Below are 25,603 nucleotides of genomic sequence, written 5' to 3' on the forward strand. Positions count from 1 at the left end.
CCATTACTGAATGCTAATTATGATGCTGTTTTTTATAAGTTCAATAAAGTTAAATTGGGTTATTGAATAGTTTAGCGTTTCTTCGTCTAGTTACGTTCCATGAATATAAATGGGATTGTGTGTTATGAAGTGAGCTTTAAAATCAGTAATCTCATTAGCATAAAATAGCAATTTCGATCGAGTTATTTTATTGTTTAATAGGATGAATGCCAACAGCGGTAGCTAACCTTATTTACGCCGTAATCTAGTTAGAGAGGGCATATCCATGCTCGGTAGTGGACTAGGAAACCGGTCGGCGTCGTGGGGTCCGGGACGGGAGGTACCAGTCGGGCGAGTCGTGTTGCACTCTTGCCCTCCGGCACTCCTCCGAGATTGAGATAAATGTACCGGGAACACGTCGCCCGTACGAACATAGTATGTTCCAACCCGCGTTGCCGTGGTATTTCTTTATAAACGTGCTCTGAGAAAGTTTTTTTGTGAAATTGTGCGCACGATCGTTGTAGAAATGTACGGGAATATGGCGGTGAATGATGTGCCGTGTGTAAGTAGTCTTCGGGTCATTGTAACGTGTGTCGATCGATCGTTGGCTTAACCTGTTATGAACGTTTCTAAACTCGTTTATGTGGCTTCACGGTTCCAATGCGATTCAAATTTCATTCGCGTATTAAAGAATAATCTTTTATTTGTTTTAAAAGTTAATTTTTAATGGCAATTTTGTTTGTCGCTTTTATAGATTTGCTTTGGCAATCGTAGAGTCGATAAATAGGAATGTAAACGGACGGGTGTGTGAGGGATCCCTAATTGAAGACAGTTCATTGAAATCTTATTATTTAACCAAGAAAGTTATATTTTATTGTTATGCCATTATAAACAAGGATAAAGAGTATTTTTTTTAGTTATGTAAATACTAAATTTATAACACGTCACCTTCCTTCATAGAAAGTTTCTCACAACTAGTCTAATCCTATTATTACAGAGCGATTAGTGTGCATCACGTGCGAACGCTTATTGAAAAGAATCCATATTTACACAAGGATTAAAATACATGAACGTATTTTACTCAACCTTGAATGAATCGTAAATACGAGCAAGGCAAATACACTTTTCGTAGTACAATGCTATTACGTGCTTATAATATTTCATATCTTTGAAAACATACATAAATTGGACAGTTGTTTATTCAATTTAAATATCGCGTTAGATTATTATTATTTTGTAGCAAAAGGAGGACAAAGTAATAGGGCCACCTGATAGAAAGCCACAAACGTCTATTGTTATCCACAACAATTATTCCCAAAGGGTGTTCACCTGGTTATAGTCCCCATACAATCATTGTGTTCTCAGCCTGCGATAATATATAGTCTATAGAATATACCAATATACAGTATAGAACATAAGTTGCACAGTGGTATGATATCGATAAGGTGCAGTGTAATGTAAGAAAGGTCAGACTGTCGGCCAGCGCTCTCATTATGTAATCACTTCAACCATAATGAGCTCAGTTACGTAACTGTTTTTAACTCGTCGATAGATAATTCACACATAATTAATTTATTTCTTAGTGAATAGGTTCTAGTTAACGATGTTGTGATTAGTTGAAATGTTACAAATTAACTTTATCTTTTGAAAGTCGCTTGGGAAATAGCTCAATGTGATTATAGAACGTAATTACAAACATAATGAAGGTATCATAACTTTAGTACAGAATATACGTGGTTATTAGAAAACAATATCGTAATCTATTCAATGTCTAGTAAAGAAAAACTCTCACTCTATGATGCGTAACAAATATGAAATAACTGTCATGATGAATACATTAAGGGGAATAGAAACAGTATTGTAAACGTTGGACAGCCCAATATACGAGCTACAAAAGCTAACGGGAGTAGGAGATAAGTGAAAATAAATCACCCGTCGGTATTAAGTGGGCCGTTCACCCGCTATCAAAGAGCCTGTATGTATAATAAAATCTTGTGACAAATTTATGTTCTCATTTGGAAAAGCTTTTGCGATTCTGCCAAATAAATGGCGTCTTTATTTGAAATCTTGGGGAAAGGAATAAGTCGATCGGATAAGTTGCGACTGTGGTGATTCCTTTCTCTTTGTGACGTTAAATTCATGTCTATGGGTATTATTAGCTTTTAATATACACTAGACATGGCATCTTATGCCTTAATTCAAAACAATTTCTGGATGCTTTCTTTAATCTAAGCACCTTGTGATTATTTTTGTTGACAGATCAAATATTCCACAGATATTTGATACGTTATTGTTGAAATCGTAATTCGTATTCAATTTGTTTCAATCCTTTCCTAAGCTTCTATGAAAGCGAGTACATAACAAAGATCGCTGTGGGCGTCAAACCTTACACGTGGTGAAATTTCCGAGAAATTACTTCCTTTGACCTTATTGAAACAAACTTGTTTACTGTTTAAAAGCAATCAACTCTGTCATAACTTCCTTTCAGTTTTCACTTTTAAAAATTGTTACTCAAATTATTTAATTGAACATTAAAATTAACTGGGAACTTCGTCACGTTTCAATGTTACATTATTTCCAGTGCGACATTTTAACAATAGAGCGCGGGCTGTTGTTTAATCACGATTCAACTATGTTATGAATGTGTGCTCTGTTGCCATGTGAACACAATTCGATCGTATTTGTGTAATTTATGTATACGTGTATTCAGTACCTGTGCGCTACGGTTCACTACGCCCCCGTACAATGCCTATCTTGTTTATTGTGCATATCAAAGGCCCTTCCACAAAGCCTCTGGCTTCTACTTCGACGATAATATGCAACCTACGCTTGGCTCGTTAAACATATTTGATTACATCGCTCTTATAAGTTACAGTACCAATTTTATTGCCGGAGATTGTAATGTTGGATAGGTAGTGTGTGGGATGTTATGGTTCTCGATATCGGCTATTTGAATAAACTATAATGAGCAAACGGTACTCGTAATTACAAGAGCATTAATAGAAAATTGCTTAACAGTGTTCGTGAAGCTTTTTTTGTTCCTAGCATAATAAACATTGATTTGATTATTATATCATATAACAATATCAATATTGTAGTGATCACATTTATTTTATTGCTTCCATATTTTGTTTCCTAGTTATTCGAATAATAAAGCTAACTGAAGTACTAAAGTTAGAGTGTTGATTAATTTGTGTCGAAACGTGATTTTCAGATGCGGAACCCAGACGAATTAGATTCGCTACGGGCTGTGGGCTAATTACTTCCTAACTTTTTTGCATTCATATCTATTGCAAGCATTTAGTTTTTAGACTGGCACTTTAAGTAACAGTGATTTCTGAGGTCGAAGTTCAATCCAAGGTTCTACGCAGACGATAAGAAAAGAAAGTTTTACTGCAATTAGTTTTTAGATTAGATGAGATTTTGCAATAAGTTTGTCAGAGTTTTGTCTGCTTTAATTGCCATATTTAATGGATTATTCAAATAGTTGAGGCTAGAAATTTCGCTTGCAAGTTTAGGGTAATATTGTTGAATCTAAATTCTTGAATGTTCTATTATTATTTAGTTGTATAATTGTGTGTTACGAGTAGCACAAAGTAAGAATTGTAGGCTCCAAGGTGACTGACATACAAGTAAAACATTGACATAAAATGGATCGTTTGCTTTTATGAATGTCTGAAATGTCCTACGTTTAATGCACACCACGTTTCAGAGGCTTGTCTAGTAATAATATTTTATGCCTTCGTGTTATTACATTCTGTTTTAGTGTAATTGGGATTTTCTTATGTTACATTGTACATGTAACACATACGCGTTCACAGATGCTGCGTTTTCTATTTAAATGTAGAGTTGACCTTTATTTATTACTCTCATAAAATATTTGTCTCTATTATGATCTGTAGAGTTGTATAGAAGATTAAATACTTATGTCAGTATATTACGAACACTCCCTGAGGACGCGGGTCAACGTCAGCGATGGAGATTGAGGAAATTTTATGTACATTTGTAATGAAATGTTGAGCTTTATTTCCAGAATAAGAAATATCTGAGTAACGTGAATTATTTTTTCATTCCGTAGTGCTAAAGTATTTAAGTTTCGTTGTATTGTGTTGAATAATTCATCTTTACATCTCTCTCATTAAGGTAAAGTACGCTTAACCACAAAAGTGGTATGACGGAGGCGTGAAATTAAAATGAAAAGATTTCGTAATTGAATACTATGCGTATATTCTCGAGGACGTCGAAATGGGAAGGAGCAGGTGTAGAGGCATTAAACAGGCGCATGCACTCGCCACGTTACGGTTCTGTCATTAGTGTCAAGTGTTGAAATGGCATACGGTTCGTGAACTCCGCTAGGGGTTAGGGAGGGCGCAGCGGGGAGTAGTAATATGAAGAAATTGCTACTTCACCCTCGTTGCACGCGAACGCGGAATTGTGACCTTCTTTTATGACTCATAGTGAAGGATTAATTAGTTATATTTCACGTGTTACGTGTCATCGATCTTTTAGTTCCGCCGGTTGCTAATAGATGGCGGTAACTGTTCGATATATGATACATTGAATTTAAAGATTACTAAACAATTTAATAATTGGTTTATATAATGCTAGTGTCAATGAATTAAATGTAATTTCTCAATATTATTTTCATTATAGAAAGAAAATAGTTATAAGCGAATTCACAGTAGGTATTATATGTGAAAACTGAAACTAAATATTTCAAATCTTTCAAGCAAAAAGCTACAAAACGCAAAGAAAACAAGGGAAACATGTACATTACCGTATTCCGAAGAGATTAGAGGCTAAAAGCATGATGGTTGTGCAATCAGCGCCGTGGCCCACTTCGTCACATTGCGTAGGTCAGTCCAACGTGCGGCCACTTTCTATATCATACTTTACTTTCACTTATACTTTTGTTTTTATCTTTTTACTCTTTTTGAAGATTTTCGAAAATGTTTATGTAAAGTAGTTAATAATTTCTCATACATAATAGCTGCATAGTGCAGGATTACAGGTTGACAAAATGTAAAAAATATTGAGAAGTAGGTAATTGAAAACGAATATAGATACATATTTTATTGAAAGTTTGTAGATTTTTCAAAATTTTGTAATGGTTTCGCATAGGGTAACTACAGTAGTGAGGCTACTAATAATTATTAAGATAAATATTTTTATGATCATGGATAGATTTTTAAAGATACAAAAACCTAAATTTCAAACGAAGAAATGGTTACATTTAAGTTTACAAGCATTTGTATATTTTACAATCAAGGGATCGACGATTGATGCGTTTTATTTATTGTTTATTTATTTCATCGTTTGTGCTTTGATCAGATTTATACGTTTTAGTTCATTGATCTATTTTTGCATAGGTTTTCACGCAAGTGCGAAGATAACAGCAAACAAATATTTTACATATTATGTACTATACGATAACACTATAGCACACAAATATATGTGTACTGTACTGTGTACTGTGTGTACTGTTTGTGGCCAAGCGCTCCCCTATTGCAGCGTAAAAAAAAAGTACTATAGGCTACGTTTTGTATGAACTAGTATATAAACGACAAATTTTAATTTCGATAGATTTTACATTGAAACATAGGTAGGTATATAAAATTTGTGTAATAAATTATAATAGACAAATATTAATATTAACTGTAATCAGTTTATAGCTTATATAATTGCGTCTCATGGCTGTTAGCTATTAAAGCATGCAAGCGTCTAGTCTCAAAGTGGCGGCACAACGAAGTTTACTTAACACGATAGCTATCAAAATACTTCCTAGATCCATAAACCGGCTGTTTGTCAATTTCCCGATGACGCAGCGCGCTGTCAAAGCATAATGTTCGAGCTCCGAGCTTGTGCACATAAACAGTTCAGGCCTTTCTGCCTCCCTCAGGGAGAACCGCCCTCCAGTAGGGCTGCGAACCGGTGAATTCGGTTAGACCTTTTGTTATAAATCAACTTATGGATGGTGAAATGAATGTAATAATTATTTAGAATGTCTTTGTGTACTGTGTATTTGCTTTTGTTTTGGGATTAAATAATTGGGTATGTCTTGATTATCTATAATATCTTTCATAGATAAAGTTTAAAGTTTGTTTAGCAACCCTAGCCACAGTTGCCCCAATTTCTTCGAGCACTAAGAACGTAAGAATGTCGTGTCAGTACTCTACGTCCCTTTTATATTTTCAACGATGTTTTATGTCTACAGCTCAGCTGCCTTTAATGGTTTTATTATTTTTAATCTTATTATAGAAGGGAGACAAATTTTATTTTAAGTGTTTATGTAACAGAAGAACTAGGTACAGTTTTATAACAATGGAGCTCTAGAATATTTTAACACATTTACACAAGCATTATCTTTGATATTTACATCCCTCCAATTCTACATTTGATTTATGATTAAGGCCCAAAGTGCAGATTAATTCTGAAGGCGTCTATTAGTCTTGTCGCATCTGGAGTAAACGGCCGTGTAAATGAATGGAACAATTCTAATAGGGCTTATCGCTATCGTTTATAAATCAGTATAAGTGCAGTGAGCGGTTCATTCCGGCAAGTCAGCAATGATCGAGGTGCGCCGCTGACTTGCCAATATCGAGCCTGAAGGCTAAAAACGCTGACTCATTGTATTGGAAGACTCGTACATCGATGACTCGGCCTCCATTATAGCATATAGGCTCATTACTTCAACGTTAATACTATTAAATCATCCCTGCTAGTAACAAATCTCCAGATTTCTTACTTTTAAAACGATTCCGTTCCATAAATTTTGATTACGAACGGCGGATGCTACGTCGAAGATTAGAGACGGCCTAAATTACATTTTAATGAGACCGCAGAACGGTCGGTTAATCACGAACAGTCAAACAATAACCATTATCTTAATAAAGCGACAAGCGTACTGTTGTTAATTTGAAAATAATACTGTCATTTATGTTTATGCAATAGTTTGTTCTATAATTTAGTAATATCGACTATTACCATGACTCTACCTACTAGACTCTACTATAGTTCTTTTGTCGTGTACGATTTTGTACGACTACCATTTTTGGCATCCAGTTAAAGTATATAAAAATGTATTTTTATTTACAGAGAGTGGAGCGAGAGGCGACCAAGAGTCCAGCAACCACTGGAGGTAGAAAAAAAGCAGCTGTGAGGAACAACGGACAAATAAACCCTACGGAACCCACTCCGCCCCAGCCAGCAGGTAATATAATCACTACATTGAATGTATACAACGTTATGTATCTAAATAACATGTCTGAACAATGTATGACGAACATCAATTACTAATTTCTTGAACAAACGTCCTCATGTTCTTTCCTTGAAAACCTTTTTCAATTTTTTATTAAACTTCGTTCATGGTCTCGGTATAATTGTTTTAATGTTAAGCTATAAATATGAAGAAAACAATTCAATGACGTTAGTATTTGTAATTATGACAACAATGCCAACTATTTTACAATTGTATTTTTAATTAAAGTCATGTTGAGGAAATAATATGGAAAATAACAGTAGTGTTTACCTTAATCATTTACATAGAATGCATCCGAATTCTCGCAAATGGAATTTCATTTGTGTTTTAATGAAATGTTGAAAATATTTTCTTATTTCGTACTTTTAAACTTAAACACTAAACAAGTGATAACTGCGTTAAAAACAACCGACTTCAAACTTGCACTTGCAACATTTACAAATATACAGACAAAAATGCTCATAAAATAAAAACTACTGGGCCTATCCGAATAAAATTTTTATGGGACCAATTCGACACCATCCCGCATCGAACAAAAAAAGAATCACGTAAATCGGTTCAGAAACCTCGGAGTAATCGGTGTACATACATAAAAAAAAAACATACCGGCCGAATTGATAACCTCCTCCTTTTTTTTGAAGTCGGTTAATAAAAGGTTAACATAAAATAGTTACTTTAGTGGAAAATTTACTTAATTATGAAATAGTGAATGCTATTAATATTGTACGTAACAATTATGCGAGAGATATTATCCAGTGATAAAATATATTATGTAAAGCGAATAGAAACGATAGTACCGCTTAATAAACGGTCTTCTGGGCATAAGGTTTAGTATGGATTACACGTAACGTTGTAGCCTCAAAGGCTCTCGGGGGATCCATTCCGGATGCTTAATAGTGGAGGATTCAACCATTCAGGTGCATTGCTTTAGTCTGAAATGAAATTGGATGTGCATTCAATGGTATTTCCATTGACTGCTATGTATTAAATGTTTCACTGATGTCTGTAATTACTGAGGACTTGTATAATGAATAGACACAGTTGAAAAGAAATCGAGATATAAACAAACGAATTAATGACAAAAAGAAAGTTTGATTAATGACACAAACTATCGTTTGTAATTAACTGCTTTGTTTGTGTGATAACGTTTTGCATTGATTAATGAGGAATAATGCTCATCAATACATTCTTATTAATCAGTCGTGTTTTACAATTAACTACGTAGGATTGTTATAATTGAATTACGTAACGTAATAACGTAATGGCTTATAGAATCTATTATTACTATGGAATAATCTCAAATAACTCAACTGGAAATAAAATAGCAATTGATTTATATATTGTGGGTTCAACATAAATCCGATGCTCGTATACTTCCTCTAATGGAGGGCTCGGGCTGGCGATTGCAGTCAAGAATCAAGATGGATGACGTCCATTTGCTATGAAATGGAATCGGAACATGTGTGTTTTTCACACGAAAACATAACCTTTTATTTGTTACTTGTCATGTCAGTTGATATAACGTATTCCACTTTGGATTTTAGAGTTGAATTAAAATGTACCTTTTAGTTTTGATATACATATATCTATTTTCTATGGCTATTGAATTTTAATACCGTTGTCAATATTAATATTTAAATATGTCGAAATCTTTATTCGTGGATACAATATTTTTCGATTTCAACGTGTTTCGTGTATAAATATGGTACCTAGTGTTATAATAAATTTCGCTTTCAACTTTAATATACATAAGGCATAACATTGCTTATGATTTGACTTAAAACGAAATTTCCATATTTATTCTCGTCGTTTCCAAAGCACACCTAACCTAAGTACTTTCCAGGGAGAAATATAATGTTTACAGTCATTTCTATTCGTATCACATCAGCTGTCGACAAATAAGAAATTAAATTCTACGTGCGTCCTTCGGCTAAAAGGTTATCCTTTGACTGAAATATTGTATCCACGATAAAGGCTGATAAAACGTGCTTTCATTTCGGCCTCTGTTCGTGACAGGCGTGTGACGTCACGGGCTGGCTGCGACCCCTCCCAGGGATGTGTCATGTAAATCACACTACGTGCTGTATTTACATAGATAGTCGTGTTTGTTTTAAATTCTTTTGAGTTTTTAATAGACAAAATGATCTATTTTCGATTCTCGTAAGACATTCAAAACGTGTAGAGTATTTTAATTGATGTATTAATTATTATCGACCGCATTTGAAAGTCGTGTAGTAAAAATATTTTCACATGGATTATTTATTTCAGAATGTGCGAATAAATGTGTTGCAAAACTAGCTACTTACACTTTATCAAAATGAAATATTTAACTACATTTAAATTAAATGTAGATACAAACTAACTTTGGATAAATAATTTTAACCTTCATTACTGCCAGTACATATTGACTTTAGTTATTAGCCTATACCTATCAAAAGTAATTTAACTTTATCTCTATGGATTAATTGCTCAACTACTCTACATATTTATGAAGTATCTATAACGGCAATATACATTGTATTATAACCTTTATAGCCCTATTTAAATTGTAAATTACAATCTCTGTATTGTGTAATATTATGACCGTTTGAAACGTCTCGATGCATAAACACGACCCGGTATACGAAATTAATTTTCGTAAATCAACCGTTCCCTCTTTTGACATTGTAATTTTCATGAATGAGTCGCTTTAATTATTCTTGAATAATTCAAAATAAATTAAATTTTGTAACCGTGACCGATGCGTATTTACATAATAAAGAGCTGTGTCTGACACCTTGTATTCGAACAACCGTTCGTATAATTTCGTCAATCGCTAATAAATATTAAAATGTGTATCGTTGTCGTGTGTTTTATGGTTATGTAAACTCATCACGATATTCATCTACCTTCTCTTAATATACCCCATAATTTGTTCACGTAAGAATATGTTACATATTGATAAGATTTATACAGAATGTTTATTTCTTATTCCAACTTGAATAAGGTTTATCTACTATATGAATTAACGTAATTAAAGTTATCTAAACGGTACCTGTTTCACATAATCATTTGTCCTTGAAACACAAGAATTATTTCACTGAAATTTGTATAATTTCGAGTAATAATTGAGCGAAATAATTTGAATATCTGTATCCATAGTTGGCAACTATGTAATGTATTCAGACAGTAGCGAACTTTATATTGGTTTCAAAGTTGTGAACACTTAAAGTCCCAAACAAATATTGCTCGGATTGTTTCAACTTTTCCGTTGTTCGGAAGTTCGGTCACTTTCATTGGAATAATGCTCGCCTGTCGGTGAGTTTAAAACAAAACTGGTTTGAAAGGTTGTTACTGAATAATATCGTAATTGTTTTCAGACCGCTTTGTAACTTTAGATTGGAAACGAGATGTCTTTCTCAATCTTAGTTTAGAAGTTATTATTGAAAAACAAAGTGAGAAATATTTCAATTTTACGTACATATAGAATGAATGTAAAAAATAGAACAAACAATGTTATGAACGTACAATTTCTCATTGAGACTGAAAAGATAATGAAATGAACTTTCGAGAAATAAGTTTACTGGATCATAAACGGAAAATTTTGCTCTTCCATTTTAACAAAGCTTCTACTTTGTATTAAGGGGAAGTTGTATAATGTATATAGCAATATGTACTGTTAAACAACTACATATATAAATTAATATCACATATTATTCGTATTAATGTAATGTGCGTCATGGTGTTAGATAAGGCTTGGTTTGAACACGGTTCACTGGTCCTTTTCATATGGAAATTAATATATTAATCATCTTGCCGTTGCGTCGTACTAAAGAGAAAATAATCTGTCTAGAAGTCTAGTTGTTGATGTAGTACACACAAATATACAATGGTGGAAACGACAGTCCTTTGTGTCAGTTAAACGGAATTCGGATATTGGTTCCGCGCTGCTTCGCTTGTTTACTGAACAATTTGCTTTTAATTGGTTTTGGCGACCATCATTGTGCCCCTGGCCACGTCCACCCACCATCTTTTTTATTCAAAATTCAATTAACGCGGTTTAATGAAACTCTTAATTGTGAACCTTTTTCGGAACGATGGGCTTATTTACATTACGGTTATTGACCAATAAGCTTCTAATACTGTGTTATTTATTAAATTATTGTTATATTGTCGCATGTCGCAATCGCATATAATATATAAATAACATAACATACTTCTAAGTTCTTCGTTTTTATTAAAATAAACGAGTTTAACAAGTATGCGTGTAAGCTGAACATGTTCATGTAGTTGTACTTTATCTGGTTATTGCAAAAACGGAGGTTTTACCTTTCAAACCCAGTTTTTGCTGATATCATAATTTAACATGTTATTTAAAGGACCTTTCTTGGAAATGAAATGATAAGAGACAAAATATTTCGCATATTACTAATTTAATTGGTACCGGTATACTTTATATTTGAGTCTTTATTACACGGTTTTGGGGTCAATATTACCATAACTTTAAGGACAGAATTAATTGAGTGCTTTGAAAACTCGTTTCGATATTTTAGATATGTTCGACGTGAGTATTAACAAATGTACCTAGACATGAGTATTTATAAAACAAGTTTCATTATAATATTATCATTTACGTTGACGCTGACATATTTCGTGTAGGAAACGCGTATTTTTGGCACAAAGATTAATTTTAGAGAAACGTTGGTTATATAACGAAGTAATCTGCATTCTGGTGGTGATATTACGTGAAATTTTACGTATATATTCACGTTGGTGCGCAGTTTGCATAACTTTACATATTTACAGCTACATGCACTGGTGTTCCGTAAATTTCAGAATGAGTACATATTCGCAATTCATCTGCATTTCAAGGTTGATGTTATCATAGATGTTTCTGTGATCTGTCTCTAGTGATTATATATGTATGCATCTGCATTTAAATTTCTAAGTTACGTTACTGTTTTAAGACGTCGATGGTAATGAATTACATAATTTGGATGCATAAAGCGTTCTAATTGAATGTGACCGATTTTCCATTCTCATTCACTTTACTGATTTACGAGTAGCGATAATGAAACCCTTCAACCTCGAATAGAATCACCCCAAGCTGTGTTCCCCACGTGCACAAAAACAGCCGCGCTAACACGTTTCGCTCTACATCTACATACAGCTTATACCAGTGCCCTTGTGAAGTTGGAATAAGTAACAATATTAAATTTGCATGCCGACGAAGCCCGGGGGGAGCGGCGGGTGGGGGCGGCGCGGGGGGCGAGGGGGAATGTGTCATGAGCGCTTAGTTCGTGCCTCGAGGGGTCGCGCGGTCGGGGCGGCAATCGTGCAGGAATGCGCCGCGCTCACCCCGATCCCTAAATTCTAATCCACCTGATTGTAATGAGGTGAAACGAGGTGTAATACAACGATGTTTTGGCGGCGAGCGGCTCAACGGAACGGAATGATTGAGCACTGAAATCGTGGCACGCATCCGGCTGCAATTACGCGAAGGTCAGTGACACGCAACTCGTAAGACGTGATTCACTACGGCTTAATTAGAAACAAAAGTGCGCTGGCTGCGTGAGCGGGTTGTTTATCATATTTTACTTAATGGGCGCTGTTTAAACGTTTTTGTCGATGAACAATGATTTAAATTTTAAATTTAGACCAACATGAACGTCATACATTCAAACAATTTATATAAACGTGTTAAATAATTGCTTTAATAATACTGTATTTAAATATTTATAGGAATAAATGGGAATAATGAATTCATTACAAAAAACAAAGTTAAAAACAATATTAATTAATTCGCATAATTATATTAATTAAACGATTCAGTGATTACAATGTCCAAGCATAGTTAGATTACAATGGGAAGTGTAGGAAAAAATATGCTAAGCGTATGCATAGATTAGCGTTAAGATTATAAGAACAATAGGCGGGGAAATCGACACCGTGAAACCCGAGCGGCACCTGCGTAAGCATAATAAGTCGCATCGTTAACGTCACGTAGTCGTTACGTAAAGAACAATGGCCGGTTGGAAGGCGGCCGTGAACGCGCCGCGAATCTGTACAACTATTTGTTACGTTTATGCATTCAAATCGTATCCATTTATACAATATTGATGTGGAATCGCAAATACGATATACCGTTTCCGTCCCCTGTCCACTGTATAAACAGGAATTTACATATTTTTCGTGCATCGCTCTGTTTGTTTTGCGTGCAGTGATTGCGTGTGCGGCACGATAATCGAATCCTATTTCGCCGATGCTTCGTTCTTCATCAACGATTCTGGTTTAAGCCTTGAAATTGTTCAGGGCTTTCTACGTTTATTCATTTGGATTGAGCATTTAAATTTAAATAGACGGGTTCTCGTTAATTATCAGTAATTATAAAGGTTAATTTTAAATTAGGATTGTTTTATTGTTTTATTGCACAGATAATCGTTGCAGCTTAAAACTCAAATATTATAATTAAACTAGTTTCAACAACAGTTTTCATAGACTTGTAAAAATATCGATATACCTACTTATAAGTTATAACGTCTCCTCTCCTACTTGTAAGTGTCTCTATTTTTCAAATGTTTTTATTAAAGAAATAAATAACTGAATTATGTAACTTGTATAATATTATGGTCATCACTTCTATTTCGAGATTAATGTTTTACACAGTCGAGTCAACATTACGCTGCAATATGTGTACTTTCACCTCAATGTACCGTTACACGAACTGGTCCTATCTCAGTCACGTCGCTTTATGTTCTATAACCTAAGCCGTTAGTAATAGCCATTCGTATATCAACCTTATCTCTCTTTTAAAATTTATTGTGCGACAGTAACGGCTCGATTTATGAGTTTATTGAGATTCAGATCCTGATTTGAATAGGATTCGAGTTGTGTGGAGATGCTCTTAAACTATTCGACTCGCTAAGATGTTGTCAAAGGAATAATATTTGTATTTGAATATATCACCATGTAAAATACTTTGATGACATATTCAATGATAAGAATAATAATTCTTAATGTTAATTTGATAGGAGCTAGTTTATATAATGACTTTGTTTCCACATGTTAGCAATTATGAACTGTTTGTAACGTTATTGGGATCAGTTGAGTCACCAGCCTCATACGGCGAATTCCTCGCTGTGTCGAATATGTTTTTCACCCAATTATGGTCTCAGTCCGTTATGACTTTTATTTGTCCTACAACACATGTTAACTCGAAACCGGCCCTACATTTTATAATAGTCATTGCGTGAGACAAGGTATATATGTATGGCTGTCTAGATAATCTCATGCAACCATCTCCCTCTAATCGGCCCTGAGTGTGTGGATTCATGGCCCCCTTAAAGGGAATTCGCCGTTGAAACGTAATCGGTTCTAAGAAAAATTTATCACAACCCTTTCTTTAGAACCTGCCCAGTTTTTATGTTCGGCGGCTGTGTACGTCGTTATTTCGTTGATTAGGCTCGTAAATCTGAGTGGTTTTCGAGATAGCTCCGACTATTAAATTCTTCACTCGAGCGTACTTTCGCTTACAAAATTCGTAATTGATGAAATCGTATCGGCTCATTTTTATCGCGCGATATCTATCGCTTAGACATTCAAGGTGAACAAACATTTTGTTTCGATCGTTTCATTGACCTTTAAGCGATAATTATCGGCGTTTCTGATATCGAATATTAAGATGAAATATCAGCCGATAAAAGCGGGTCGTTATGTAATCGCATTGTATTATACGGTTAGTTGATTGACGTTCGAGGCCTTTCGTGCACTTGTAGATGGTATCCTCGTTACTCGTATGCAACGTGAATTGATTTTATTTTATCGCTTGTAGCAATCAATTGTCGGAGCGGATCGACATTCAAGTGGGTTAAATCAATTAACATCACGATCACTGTTCATCCGCTAAGATGCGCTCGTATTTAGCTCGTTAATTGTCTTTTTTTAATGTTTACTTAATGAACTCGAACTCATTATACGTTTTACCTTCATCTGATTTATATATGGACTTATTAACATTGAAACATTTTTTGTTCAATGAAATATAAATACGTTCAACGTAAAATGTTAAATAATGTTGCATACAATTATATTTAAGTGCATTTCCCAGAATAAAAAGATAATATCGAGTGTAAGGCGCATAAGGTCAATACTCAATAGTACATATATTGCATAAAATTGTGCAATTTGCAGGATGAAGTTTGTTGAACGAATATTAAGTATTCATAATTAAATTTGATATAATATGTTAAATGATTATTTAATAAATGTTTATTTCGCATAAATAAACGTAGATATTTATTATTTTGTAGCTTGTAATTTATTATTAACTATGAATCAGAAAGAGTAAATTAAATGTAAATATAGAGAAGCCACCACCACGTTTATTTCAATTACAGTAATTACGTTAAAGAGCTATTATAAAATTAATATTTCTATAACTATACAAACTATTAACAAAACAAGAAAACTTTCCATAGTATTGTTGTATGAATAAATCGTCAATGTTTCGCGACTCGACCTATTTGTTTGATACTGTTTAAATATGGAAATGTGTTTAGAATGCTGCCAATAAATTTAAATATGTACTAGCAAATGCAATAAAAATGTTGAGTGTTATCGACTATAAATAGCAATGTAATAAATTATAAGCAGTATGCAAAAAGCATTCATTACTGTACGCGTAGCGTACGTGTTCTAGAATATACGTAATTGGTGTAATAGACTGAATAGTTGAACTGGGTCATACCTATCTAGTAACAAAATGATTGAAACAGTGGGCTGTGGGTGCACGCCGCACGCCGCACAAAATGGCGGATCCGCAGCGCAGTAATGGCAGCCGGCCTTGGGTTTGCTCGCAATCGCAATCAACTTATTATTCAATCTCATGTCGCGAATTGGTCCGAGGTCCAGCGGCCATTGAACTCATAATAGCTATCATACTGTTTTGCCGTACATTTATCAGCAAAAAATCTAATGGATATTGCTTGAATTATAGTGCGCAGAATTTAAACGTATTATTAAATGGTAACACGATTTTAAAGTAGCAGCACCTCTTTCTTTGTTTTGTTTCAGCTGTTTAAATTATCATCTTTATTTTAAAACATACTTAATCAATTTATGAAAGGTTTCACTGATTAAAGTTATTTTGCTCCAGCTTAAAGATGGTGAACTTTTTAAGTGAGGTTACATCGTGCTTTTGTAAAGGTCGTCGTCTCCGTGGCGTTGACGCAAATCCGACACAGTCCGTTATGTCCTCCCAGAGAACAATAGGTCCGTTCGCGCTACTCCTCTAATGAGAAATGTTTGTTTTTCAGTTTCACACAATAGTTGCTCTCATAGCCACTTTCGTTATTGCCTGTAATGTTCTGACTTTCCAAGTGTTAATAATGCCCTCAAATCTACATTATGCACGGTTTCGACAGTCTCGCCGAACCTTGTACCGTAACGGAGAAGTAACGCGCTGAGCATACATTGCGTATCGCCGATGAGTACGGAATGCATAATAGCTATCTAAAGCAGATTGTAATTTAGCAACGATCCAAAGAATCTACCTTGATTGAAGGCTCATTAGGCGGCGAAGTCGAGACGGGAATACGGTCGAACCGGTCATGGCTCTGCATGATTTATGCCTTACGCTTTACAAAGAGATTTTTTTTCTCCGGACCGGTTTCCCCGATGGTTTTGTTGCGCTACCTGGACGGATAAAAAACAGTGTCAATTCGTTTTGGATCGTAATAATAATACTGAACATTCCTTTTGTGGAGCATGCGGTCGTGGAAACGTGATGTGCTCACTGCAGCTTCATTATATTAATGGATTCGACCGGATGAATGTTAAGAGGAGACCTTTAAACTTTATTGCATGTCGTTAACGTGTTCTTGATGTAGGAATAAATGATAGCTGTTGTCGACTCTTGCTTCTCGATATGTTTAGGTGTTTACAGCTAGTATTAATGTTTAGCTGAGCATTCGTAAATTGAATAATTTACTTGTTTGAAAACTAAAGATGCAACTTTACGTAATACAAAGATTTCCAATCGGTAGTAATTATGCGTGGTTTAAATGGTAATAATTCACGTCGGTTCTCAGAAGCCCGTTGTGTTTTCCACATACTAATGTGTGTTTGCGTTAAATGTGTCGCCGCGTATGGATATCGATGCTACAACGACCTCTACTTGACATTGGCGTTTGTCCTCGCTTTAACCAGTTTTTGCTTCATTTTTTGTTGAATTTTATTTATCAGCCGCCAACTAATGTACCACCTGCCGCGGTCGTTACCCGCTTAGAAAAACTCCCCTCTCCCAACAAAAGATATCCCCGAAGTTATTCTTACTTATAATTATGGCTCACAAAGAGTTTCGGGTAGAAAGGCAATGTTTTTTTGTTTACATACAAAAAATGGCCCTGTAATTCTTTTGAAAAGAACATTCCTTTGTCCGAACATGCGTGTACCTGTTTTTTGCTTGTAGAAAAAATGTAAACAATTCATTTCACGAGGGATAAGGATCTATTTGCAACGATGTGTGTATGTTTAATAATAATACGTTATCCCGGTCTAGCTAAAATATCGCATGACGTAACAGCAAAATATATTGGGACACTTCAACGTCTTAAGCGCGTCACACACGGTGAAGATTTTATCTTAAGATACTGTTATATTTTATATTACAGTATCTTAACGCATCCGGTATCAGCGTTCAGACTATCATTTTTCTTTTTGTCATTGCGTACTAAGACTCCTGTAGAACCGCCATCCTGTTACAAATGACCCACAAAATTTCGCGTCATTTGTAACAGGATGGCGGTTCTACAGGAGTCTTAGTACGCAATGACAAAAAGAAAAATGATGGTCCAAACGCTGATACCGGATGCGTTAAGATACTGTAATATAAAATATAACAGTATCTTAAGATAAAATATTATAGTATCTTCACCGTGTGTGACGCGCTTTAAACGTAATTTACGACGCCGAAACTGACATTATTACGGTCATTTAAAAATCACCCACAAGAATTCACATCACAATTCACTTAAATAAATGTTTTTCCTCTAACAGTATTTTTAAATTTAAACTGTCTATGATCCCATAGATATCAATCTAATTTCATTTGCATACATAATTTGGCATACAATTGGTCCAAACAATATTTATAGAGCCATATTGTAGCGAATAGATTTGTAACCGATAAATATAGAATGGAAATAAATTGATGTCGTAACAAAGTATAACGATGAGACAATCAAAGGAATTGTTGAGAGACATAAATCTCTCCATTCACATTTAGTTAGATATTGCCAACTTCTGAGAAGTTGCGAAGTTTTCGAAGACATGCCAAACTTTTAATGCTCTTTCCGTGGTCGATTTTAATAATAAGAAAACTTGTGTACTTTAATGTTGTATAAGACCGTTAAATTAAACTTTTTCATTGTTATGAAGTTCGCTAAAAATAAGTATTTAATACTCGCAGAAATTGTTTTGGCCACGAAATTAAAAAGGAATTTTTCGACAGCGCATTCTTATGTTTTCTTTTATAAAAGTAAAACGAGTTATTTTTATTTGAATCATGTAATCGCTAACGTTTCATCTAACCTTTGTTCGTCGTGATATTTAGTCACAATTAAAAACAAGGGGCAACAAAAGCAGTAACCAAGTACGAAGTTGACCCTCGCGAGTCGCGACATGTGCCTTCCACTTAGGAATGATAATATGTTTTGGTAACCTTAACGAGTCAGCTCGGATGACCAAATTCTTCTAAAGTCTAAACGACTGTAAGATAAGTCCTGGTTTGTTTTCACTGTGTATAATATGGCGTTGGCTTATTACGAATTTGTAACGTGATCCCTTTTATAACTTTTTGTCAATGCTTAAATAGTTGCTTACGTGACATTTCTGACGTTGCTTATAATATTACAAGATAAATGTTTTCACGTGGCAATGAGGTTGAAGATTATTTACAAACGAGTTTCAGCTGTTATAATAATATTTACGTTCGACAGTTTTTTTTTTTTTAATGGATTTTAAGTTCAAACATCACACTTAAATACGGTTAAACATTGTTAATACAATCGCATTAAGTATATTTTTGTAATCTGACGTATTAATAAGAACATTATTTTAAATAAATAAGTCATTGTACAACTTCTAGATACTACTTAATTGACAATAAATAAATGAGATAGCAGATTCAGTGGAAATACGTCGATAATATCCCCAAATATGTAATATATGACATTCACGTCCGAGACCACTTCCATAAAAGTCGATAACAATAAAGATAAAGTCGAATCACGAGTCATTAAACACGGAACAGGTCCGGTGACACAATACGGCATACACTTTCGCTAATTTAAATATTAAATGCCTTTTGAATTGACGACATCTGCAAATGAGATGACCACACCCTACGAGCCGGTCGTCGGACACGATAATTTATTAAGCTGGCCTATCGGAAATTACAATCGATTTCGGCGCCACTGCCCTTTGGGATTCTATGCTTATTATGTTTTAAACGCTGATTAATCTACGGTTATAATAACTGGTTACACCTTGGAAAATGTTTTATCATTTATGAGAAAATGGAAAATTTATTACCTACTACATAATGAAAATATATTTTGAATGTGCTCTGAGTTTTATGTGTGTTTCTATTAAGCTTATATTTTTATTTAAAGTTAATAAATTTTGTTTTTACTGCAACAGAAGCTAAAATTAATTTAATGAATGCCTGCCCATATCTGTAACTCTTAACGAATCTTCTTAATTATCATTGATATAATACATCCGTATAAAAAAATAACACGTTTGCACTGAAATAGCAGTTATTTTATTTAAAATTGTAAAAACTGTACACATTATTATTTCGCAGTTAAGGGAAAAATGTTATTAAGACTTACAGAGCACGTTCATTATTTAATATCTTCAATTGATTTATGATTATTACGCGCGCTATTTCATACTTTGAATTGCTCGGAACTTCAGTTATTATCATCTTTATTATAAAAATTATATTAATAATACTTGGCCCACTTAACGCATAGTAACGTTGTGAGTTAATTTTGCATAAAACAGGTTTCATAATTCTCGAACTCGATTTTGACTTAACTGAACTATAAAATACGAGACGGCGCCTCTACAGGCTTGGAAAGTGAACATACTTTCTATATGACATCAATCTTAATGCTATAATCCGATCCATCATAACACGCTATTCGTCGAGCTCGCTGTCAGTACCATAACTACATTCACGAGTCTAATAAGGATGGATTTATTTATACTGTGACCCCAATACAAAGATAACAGCTTAGCAACGCTGTGTCATGCTTCTATGACGATATTTAAGTCGACTTAAACTTGGTCTCAACAATATACACGTCCATATAAGTTACGCAATACCTTTAAACAATAAATGTTATCAACACCTGTGTAAATTGCTATAAGTCTTATTTACTCGGTTGAAATTTAAATTGTTTGTTTAATGGCAGACTATTGCAATCGTATAATGTATCGCTTTTATCTTAAGAATACAAATATTATCTCAGTTTCGATGTAAATTAATGATAAGCGCGGTAAGATAAGGATATAAATAATCTATCAAACAACGTTTTATCTTACATTCTGATTACATTTTGATAAAATGTAGGTACGTTATTATATCCGCGTATAAATATTGTAAATAGATTTGATTCAATACTGACTCGCCGTAAAGGTCACGTGATGCTGAGATAAGAATGGTCTCGAAACAATATTTATTAGCATATTCGGTATTGGCGAACCACGTTGATATGAAACCAATTATGTAGTTCGTATATATTGTATTGACTGTAATTATTCAAGCGGCTCTTTCACTGCTGTACACTGAATACGAGCCAAATCTCAAAAAATCAAAAGCCTATTTGAGGCTGGCATTTTAGTATTATATGGCTCAATGAATACAAGTGAATATATACAGTTGCGACATAACTATATTAAAGTGTCTGCTACTGTAATATTTAATTAGTTGTACAAACATTTTGTGACGTCTGAATCTCTTTGTACACTTTTCAAAAGTGTTTTGTAGGTTCTGTTATTTAAATATATAATATTTAAATTCAATAACATTTATTTACATTTCATGTTTCGTTGTAGCTATCATTTATATTTCGAGAACATTCCTTCCTTATTGTTATACCTACATAATTATATACAGCTAAGACAGAAGTCTAAAAATAATTAATACATGTTTTCATATTAAAACTAGCCTTATTATAAGGCAATGAAGTGATTGAATAAATCTATTATAATAATGTCCATTTAAAGCCTATTTGAATACGACTCAAGAACTACTACGTTATTTAGTAAATTGAGCTATATTATAATCTCTATAAAATGATAACTCGGAGATATGGTATTGCTATTTGATAGGGAGTAATTTTAACATTCGTGTTTAGTATCAATGTACATTACTGTTCAATGTTTAAGATAAACTATAGCCCATAATGACCGAACGATAACCGCTCCCTGTTTCCATTTATGTAATTAATATAAGTACCAAGTGTATGTAGTGTATTTTTAAATCATTTTAAGATAAGATTAGATTTGTATTTGTAACTTATTGGGCATGTCATTGAATAACAAAAATGTTATTATTAATTTTAATTTTCTGGATGAAAAGGGTCTAATTTCTTTTTTGTAAGTTGCGCTTTATTCAATATTATTTTACCATAATATACTGACAGGTTTACTTCGAAAGAAATTTGTTTGAATAAATATTAAATACATCAAGCTGTTTACAAATTCCGTTGCTCTAATTACGACTATGTGTATCTTTTAGATATGAGTCGAGTATCAAACACTTGATACTTATATTTACAATGGCTGATAAAGTGATGCCGATAATTACAATGCTTTGACTCCTTATCACTCGTCATAGATAAGAGTAATTAAAGCCTTATCAGTGTTACTAATTCTCTTTCTTTTTTTCAGGTATGTACATGATTTGGATAGAAAAATGTTGGAAGGAGTAAGTTTTGTTCTTAGTTAAGTGTTAAATAAATGAATACCTAGATGTTTTGTAATTCGCAACGTTAATGAATAATTCTTGAATATGATATTACTTTAGTTGAAATGGAATGTCTAGAGTTTTGAAGAAAGTCCGTATAACAAAGTTGTAATATAACATTAAAACTCTGTGCTAAATGTAAAATGAAATCGACCTTCACCGAACAAATACCGCAATGCAGTCTCGAACCTTCTCATTATTATATCCGTGTTTTGAAACTTTATTTAAACCATTTATGAGCTGTTTATAATCATTTCTTAGTTATTCGGTCAAATTCTTATCGATCACACTATTAAAATAAAATATTTGTTTTCATTCTTTATTCTGACGTTTTGATATTGTTGTAGGTAATGTTACGTACAGTAATCGATTATAAAATCATACGTGCATCGAATCGAAGCGATTGTACTTTCTCCTTATCACCTGCGCCGCCTTGAGGCGCAATCTATATGATTTATAGACCGAGCCGTGGTATTTACCGGCCTGAGATCATCCACATCTATAATGCAATTAGGGCTGCTAGCTCCCTTTTGTAATGTGCTTTTAATTCTATTCAAAGATAACATAATCATGGAAAGTTTGAATGCGTTACATTGTCTATAGTTCCGTTTGCCAGAATCCCAATTCGTAGTGTATTTTTAAAAGATGTTTGCCCTTGGTTGTTATGATAATTTATATGGATTTATGTTGCGTTTAAACTTTTTACCAAGGACATGCTTACTTATATTTTATTCTATTATCGAATAGTAGCAGTATAGTTTCGAATGGTAATGAGAAAGAATCTTCTAGAATTTCCGCCATTCGCTTTCCCTGACATGAATGTTAGCGACAACCCTACTCAGGGAATCCAGTCGTGTCGCGAATAAATTTCCCATGAGGCTCGTTGCGTTGGTCACTGACCTGATTACCGTTTTATCTGTCAACTTCACGTGACTTATCGGGACAGGACTGCTAAACAATCGAGAACGCAATTAATAACGGAATAATCCATTCTATTAAGTGTCGCATGACTAATGCCTTGGGTGAATTACTTAAGCCCTGATTTATTAAACTTGCAGTATTTAATACGCTGTTTTCCTATGTGCTTCTTTTGACGTCAATAGCCGTGATTCAAATGGTACTACAGATGCAATTTAAGAGATGATGTAATTTTTATATTCAGACATTTATTCGTGGTATTAACAACTGTATTCATATGGATTTGTTTACGTACGTGTAAAAAAAAATATCAAGGAATTTGGATATTTATGTTCTTAAAATTACTATGAAGTATGTTGCCAAGTAGAATGTTTTGCTATTTTAGTTTTTAGATACGATTTTAACAAGTTCAACAGATTTTGATAAATATTACCTACGTTTAAGAATGAACAAATGAACTATAATGAACCCCTTTGACTATAATTAACATTCGAATCAAGGTTGAAAGAAGCATAACATTATAATCGTCCTATTATAACAACAATAGGAAACTAAGTTTGCATTATAAAACGTACACAAATAATCATTAGCTATTCTTGCCAAAAACGCAGACATTCCCACGCGTTTACGTTTCTCACGCAAAATGCAGAGCTTGTTACACTGAACAACTGACAGTAAATGCTGACACTACGAAAATTATTTGCTGAGATGAAATGTGTCGCTTTGGAGTCGCACGCGAAATTACAGTGCGAATAAAATGTGACTGTGGAAACCATTTCGGACCGATTTAATTAAAGGAACACTTTTGTGACTTTTCCTTTAAGCACAGCATGCATTTTTCCTTTTATACTGCCTGCAGTGTATTGTGTTGAACCTTTATTTTAATAGGCAACATTACTTTACGAACTTTAAGTGAGAGGTGCAAACTAATACACATATTTCTTATATATTTTGAAAGGGGGTGAGGCATTTCTAACAGTTAACAAATACAATAATTAACTACAATAAATTGTTAAACTTATTCAAGCCTCGCCCGAGTTGTCAGCACCAGCGCGTTAAGCCAATACTTTATAGATTTAAATATTGCAGCAACATTATTTATACAACTGTATTAACATCAGTATACAGCTGTGCAGTTTCTGTGATACGGCCGTTTGGCAAAACGCCAAGCTCTTCCGTATCCCCCGAGGAGAATCTTTTAAAATCTCACCTCATGCAAAGATAAACGTATAAATAGGTTGCACGTTATTATAATACACACATTATAACTCTTTATTTCTTCATTATCAGCGTAACTTATGCGCCGCATAACTTATGGTAATTATATCATTAAAATTCTTTCTGTTTATGGGCAAACGTCACAAGTTGTGATTAATTGTGCAATTGTTCTTGAATATTGCTATAAAATGGTTTATGTTTATGAGGAATTCATGCTTTGTGTTATTTTCCTATCAGTCCGTTCGTAATTAGCCTCTATATTTGGTGTAATTTAATTTATACAGAGTGATTCGGTAATAATAAACATAGCGGCGTCCAAACAATCAAATGGGTCACGGCTGATAAAATATTAGCAAAAGTAAACACGAATAAGGAATATTAATAATACAATAATGTACAATAATTACGAGGAACGTTTGAAATAACCGTCAAAGCTGCTCAAAGTAATTCAAAAGGAAGGAAATAAACGTGAGAGCGGAACCAGCTGTGGTGGCGCGAGGCTTTTATTATTTATCGAAATGATGTCTACTATACGTTTAATTATAAAGAAAAACGTTTGAGGCTAATTTTACTTCTTTACTATCATTTTGCCATTAATTGTTTTACTATAAAATGGCTAACTGAATCGATATTACAATAATTCTTTGTTTCTCGTGAATCATTAAATACATTGATTTTAATTTCAAAAAAAAAAACAAGTCTTCTTATAATACAGGTCATGCTTTATCTATCTGGAAAAATCTATTATGTTAATTATCTTTGAAAAAACATTAACACATATCCTTCTTATCATCATAAAACATAAAACATTGATTATAAGATTGAATGCTAATGCAACAAACGTGTTGTCCGCGGGTACAATGCCGTCTCTATCCGGTTGTTTTAAATTCAAGGAAATTTATGCATTTATAATAAGATATCTATGTAATTCGACAATTCACATGTAGGTACGATCCAAAGATCTCGATGACATTCCGATGTTGGTCAAGGCGAAACAGCCGACCGTGGCGACACGCCAAACCTGATGCTATTGATGCCATTTGTCAGCTTTTTAACAATGCCATACAGTTATGGACATTATGATAACAGCTATGGGCCTATTTTAACTATGGGATATCTTTGATATTTATTTATTGTCTATATAGCTACCAAACAAACAAGAGAGGAATTTTCTTAATCTAAAGGGTATTGACATCAATGTAATTAATATCACA

The 25,603-nt window shown here is 33.8% G+C and overlaps 1 protein-coding gene across 2 annotated transcripts in view; it reads left to right on the forward strand.

Annotated features, from left to right (window-relative positions):
* Nucleotides 1–25,603, forward strand: part of Kdm3 (Lysine demethylase 3) — a 138,123-nt gene that overhangs the window by 60,150 nt on the left and 52,370 nt on the right. The window contains exons 1-2 of one of the 2 annotated variants that reach the window (XM_089703035.1): nt 386–541; nt 7,075–7,189. In XM_089703035.1, coding sequence (XP_089559161.1) covers nt 506–541; nt 7,075–7,189 — 151 coding nt within the window. In that variant the 5' untranslated portion in view covers nt 386–505. Of the gene's footprint in view, nt 1–385; nt 542–7,074; nt 7,190–25,603 lie in introns of those variants that run through there. The other variant, XM_089703034.1, reaches the window with a different exon arrangement.

This window comes from Colias philodice, chromosome 14 (genome assembly GCF_061535455.1).
Source record: "Colias philodice isolate Cphi_HAF_F1 chromosome 14, ilColPhil1 Martin Lab GWU primary, whole genome shotgun sequence".
Classification (NCBI taxonomy): Eukaryota; Metazoa; Arthropoda; class Insecta; order Lepidoptera; family Pieridae; genus Colias; species Colias philodice.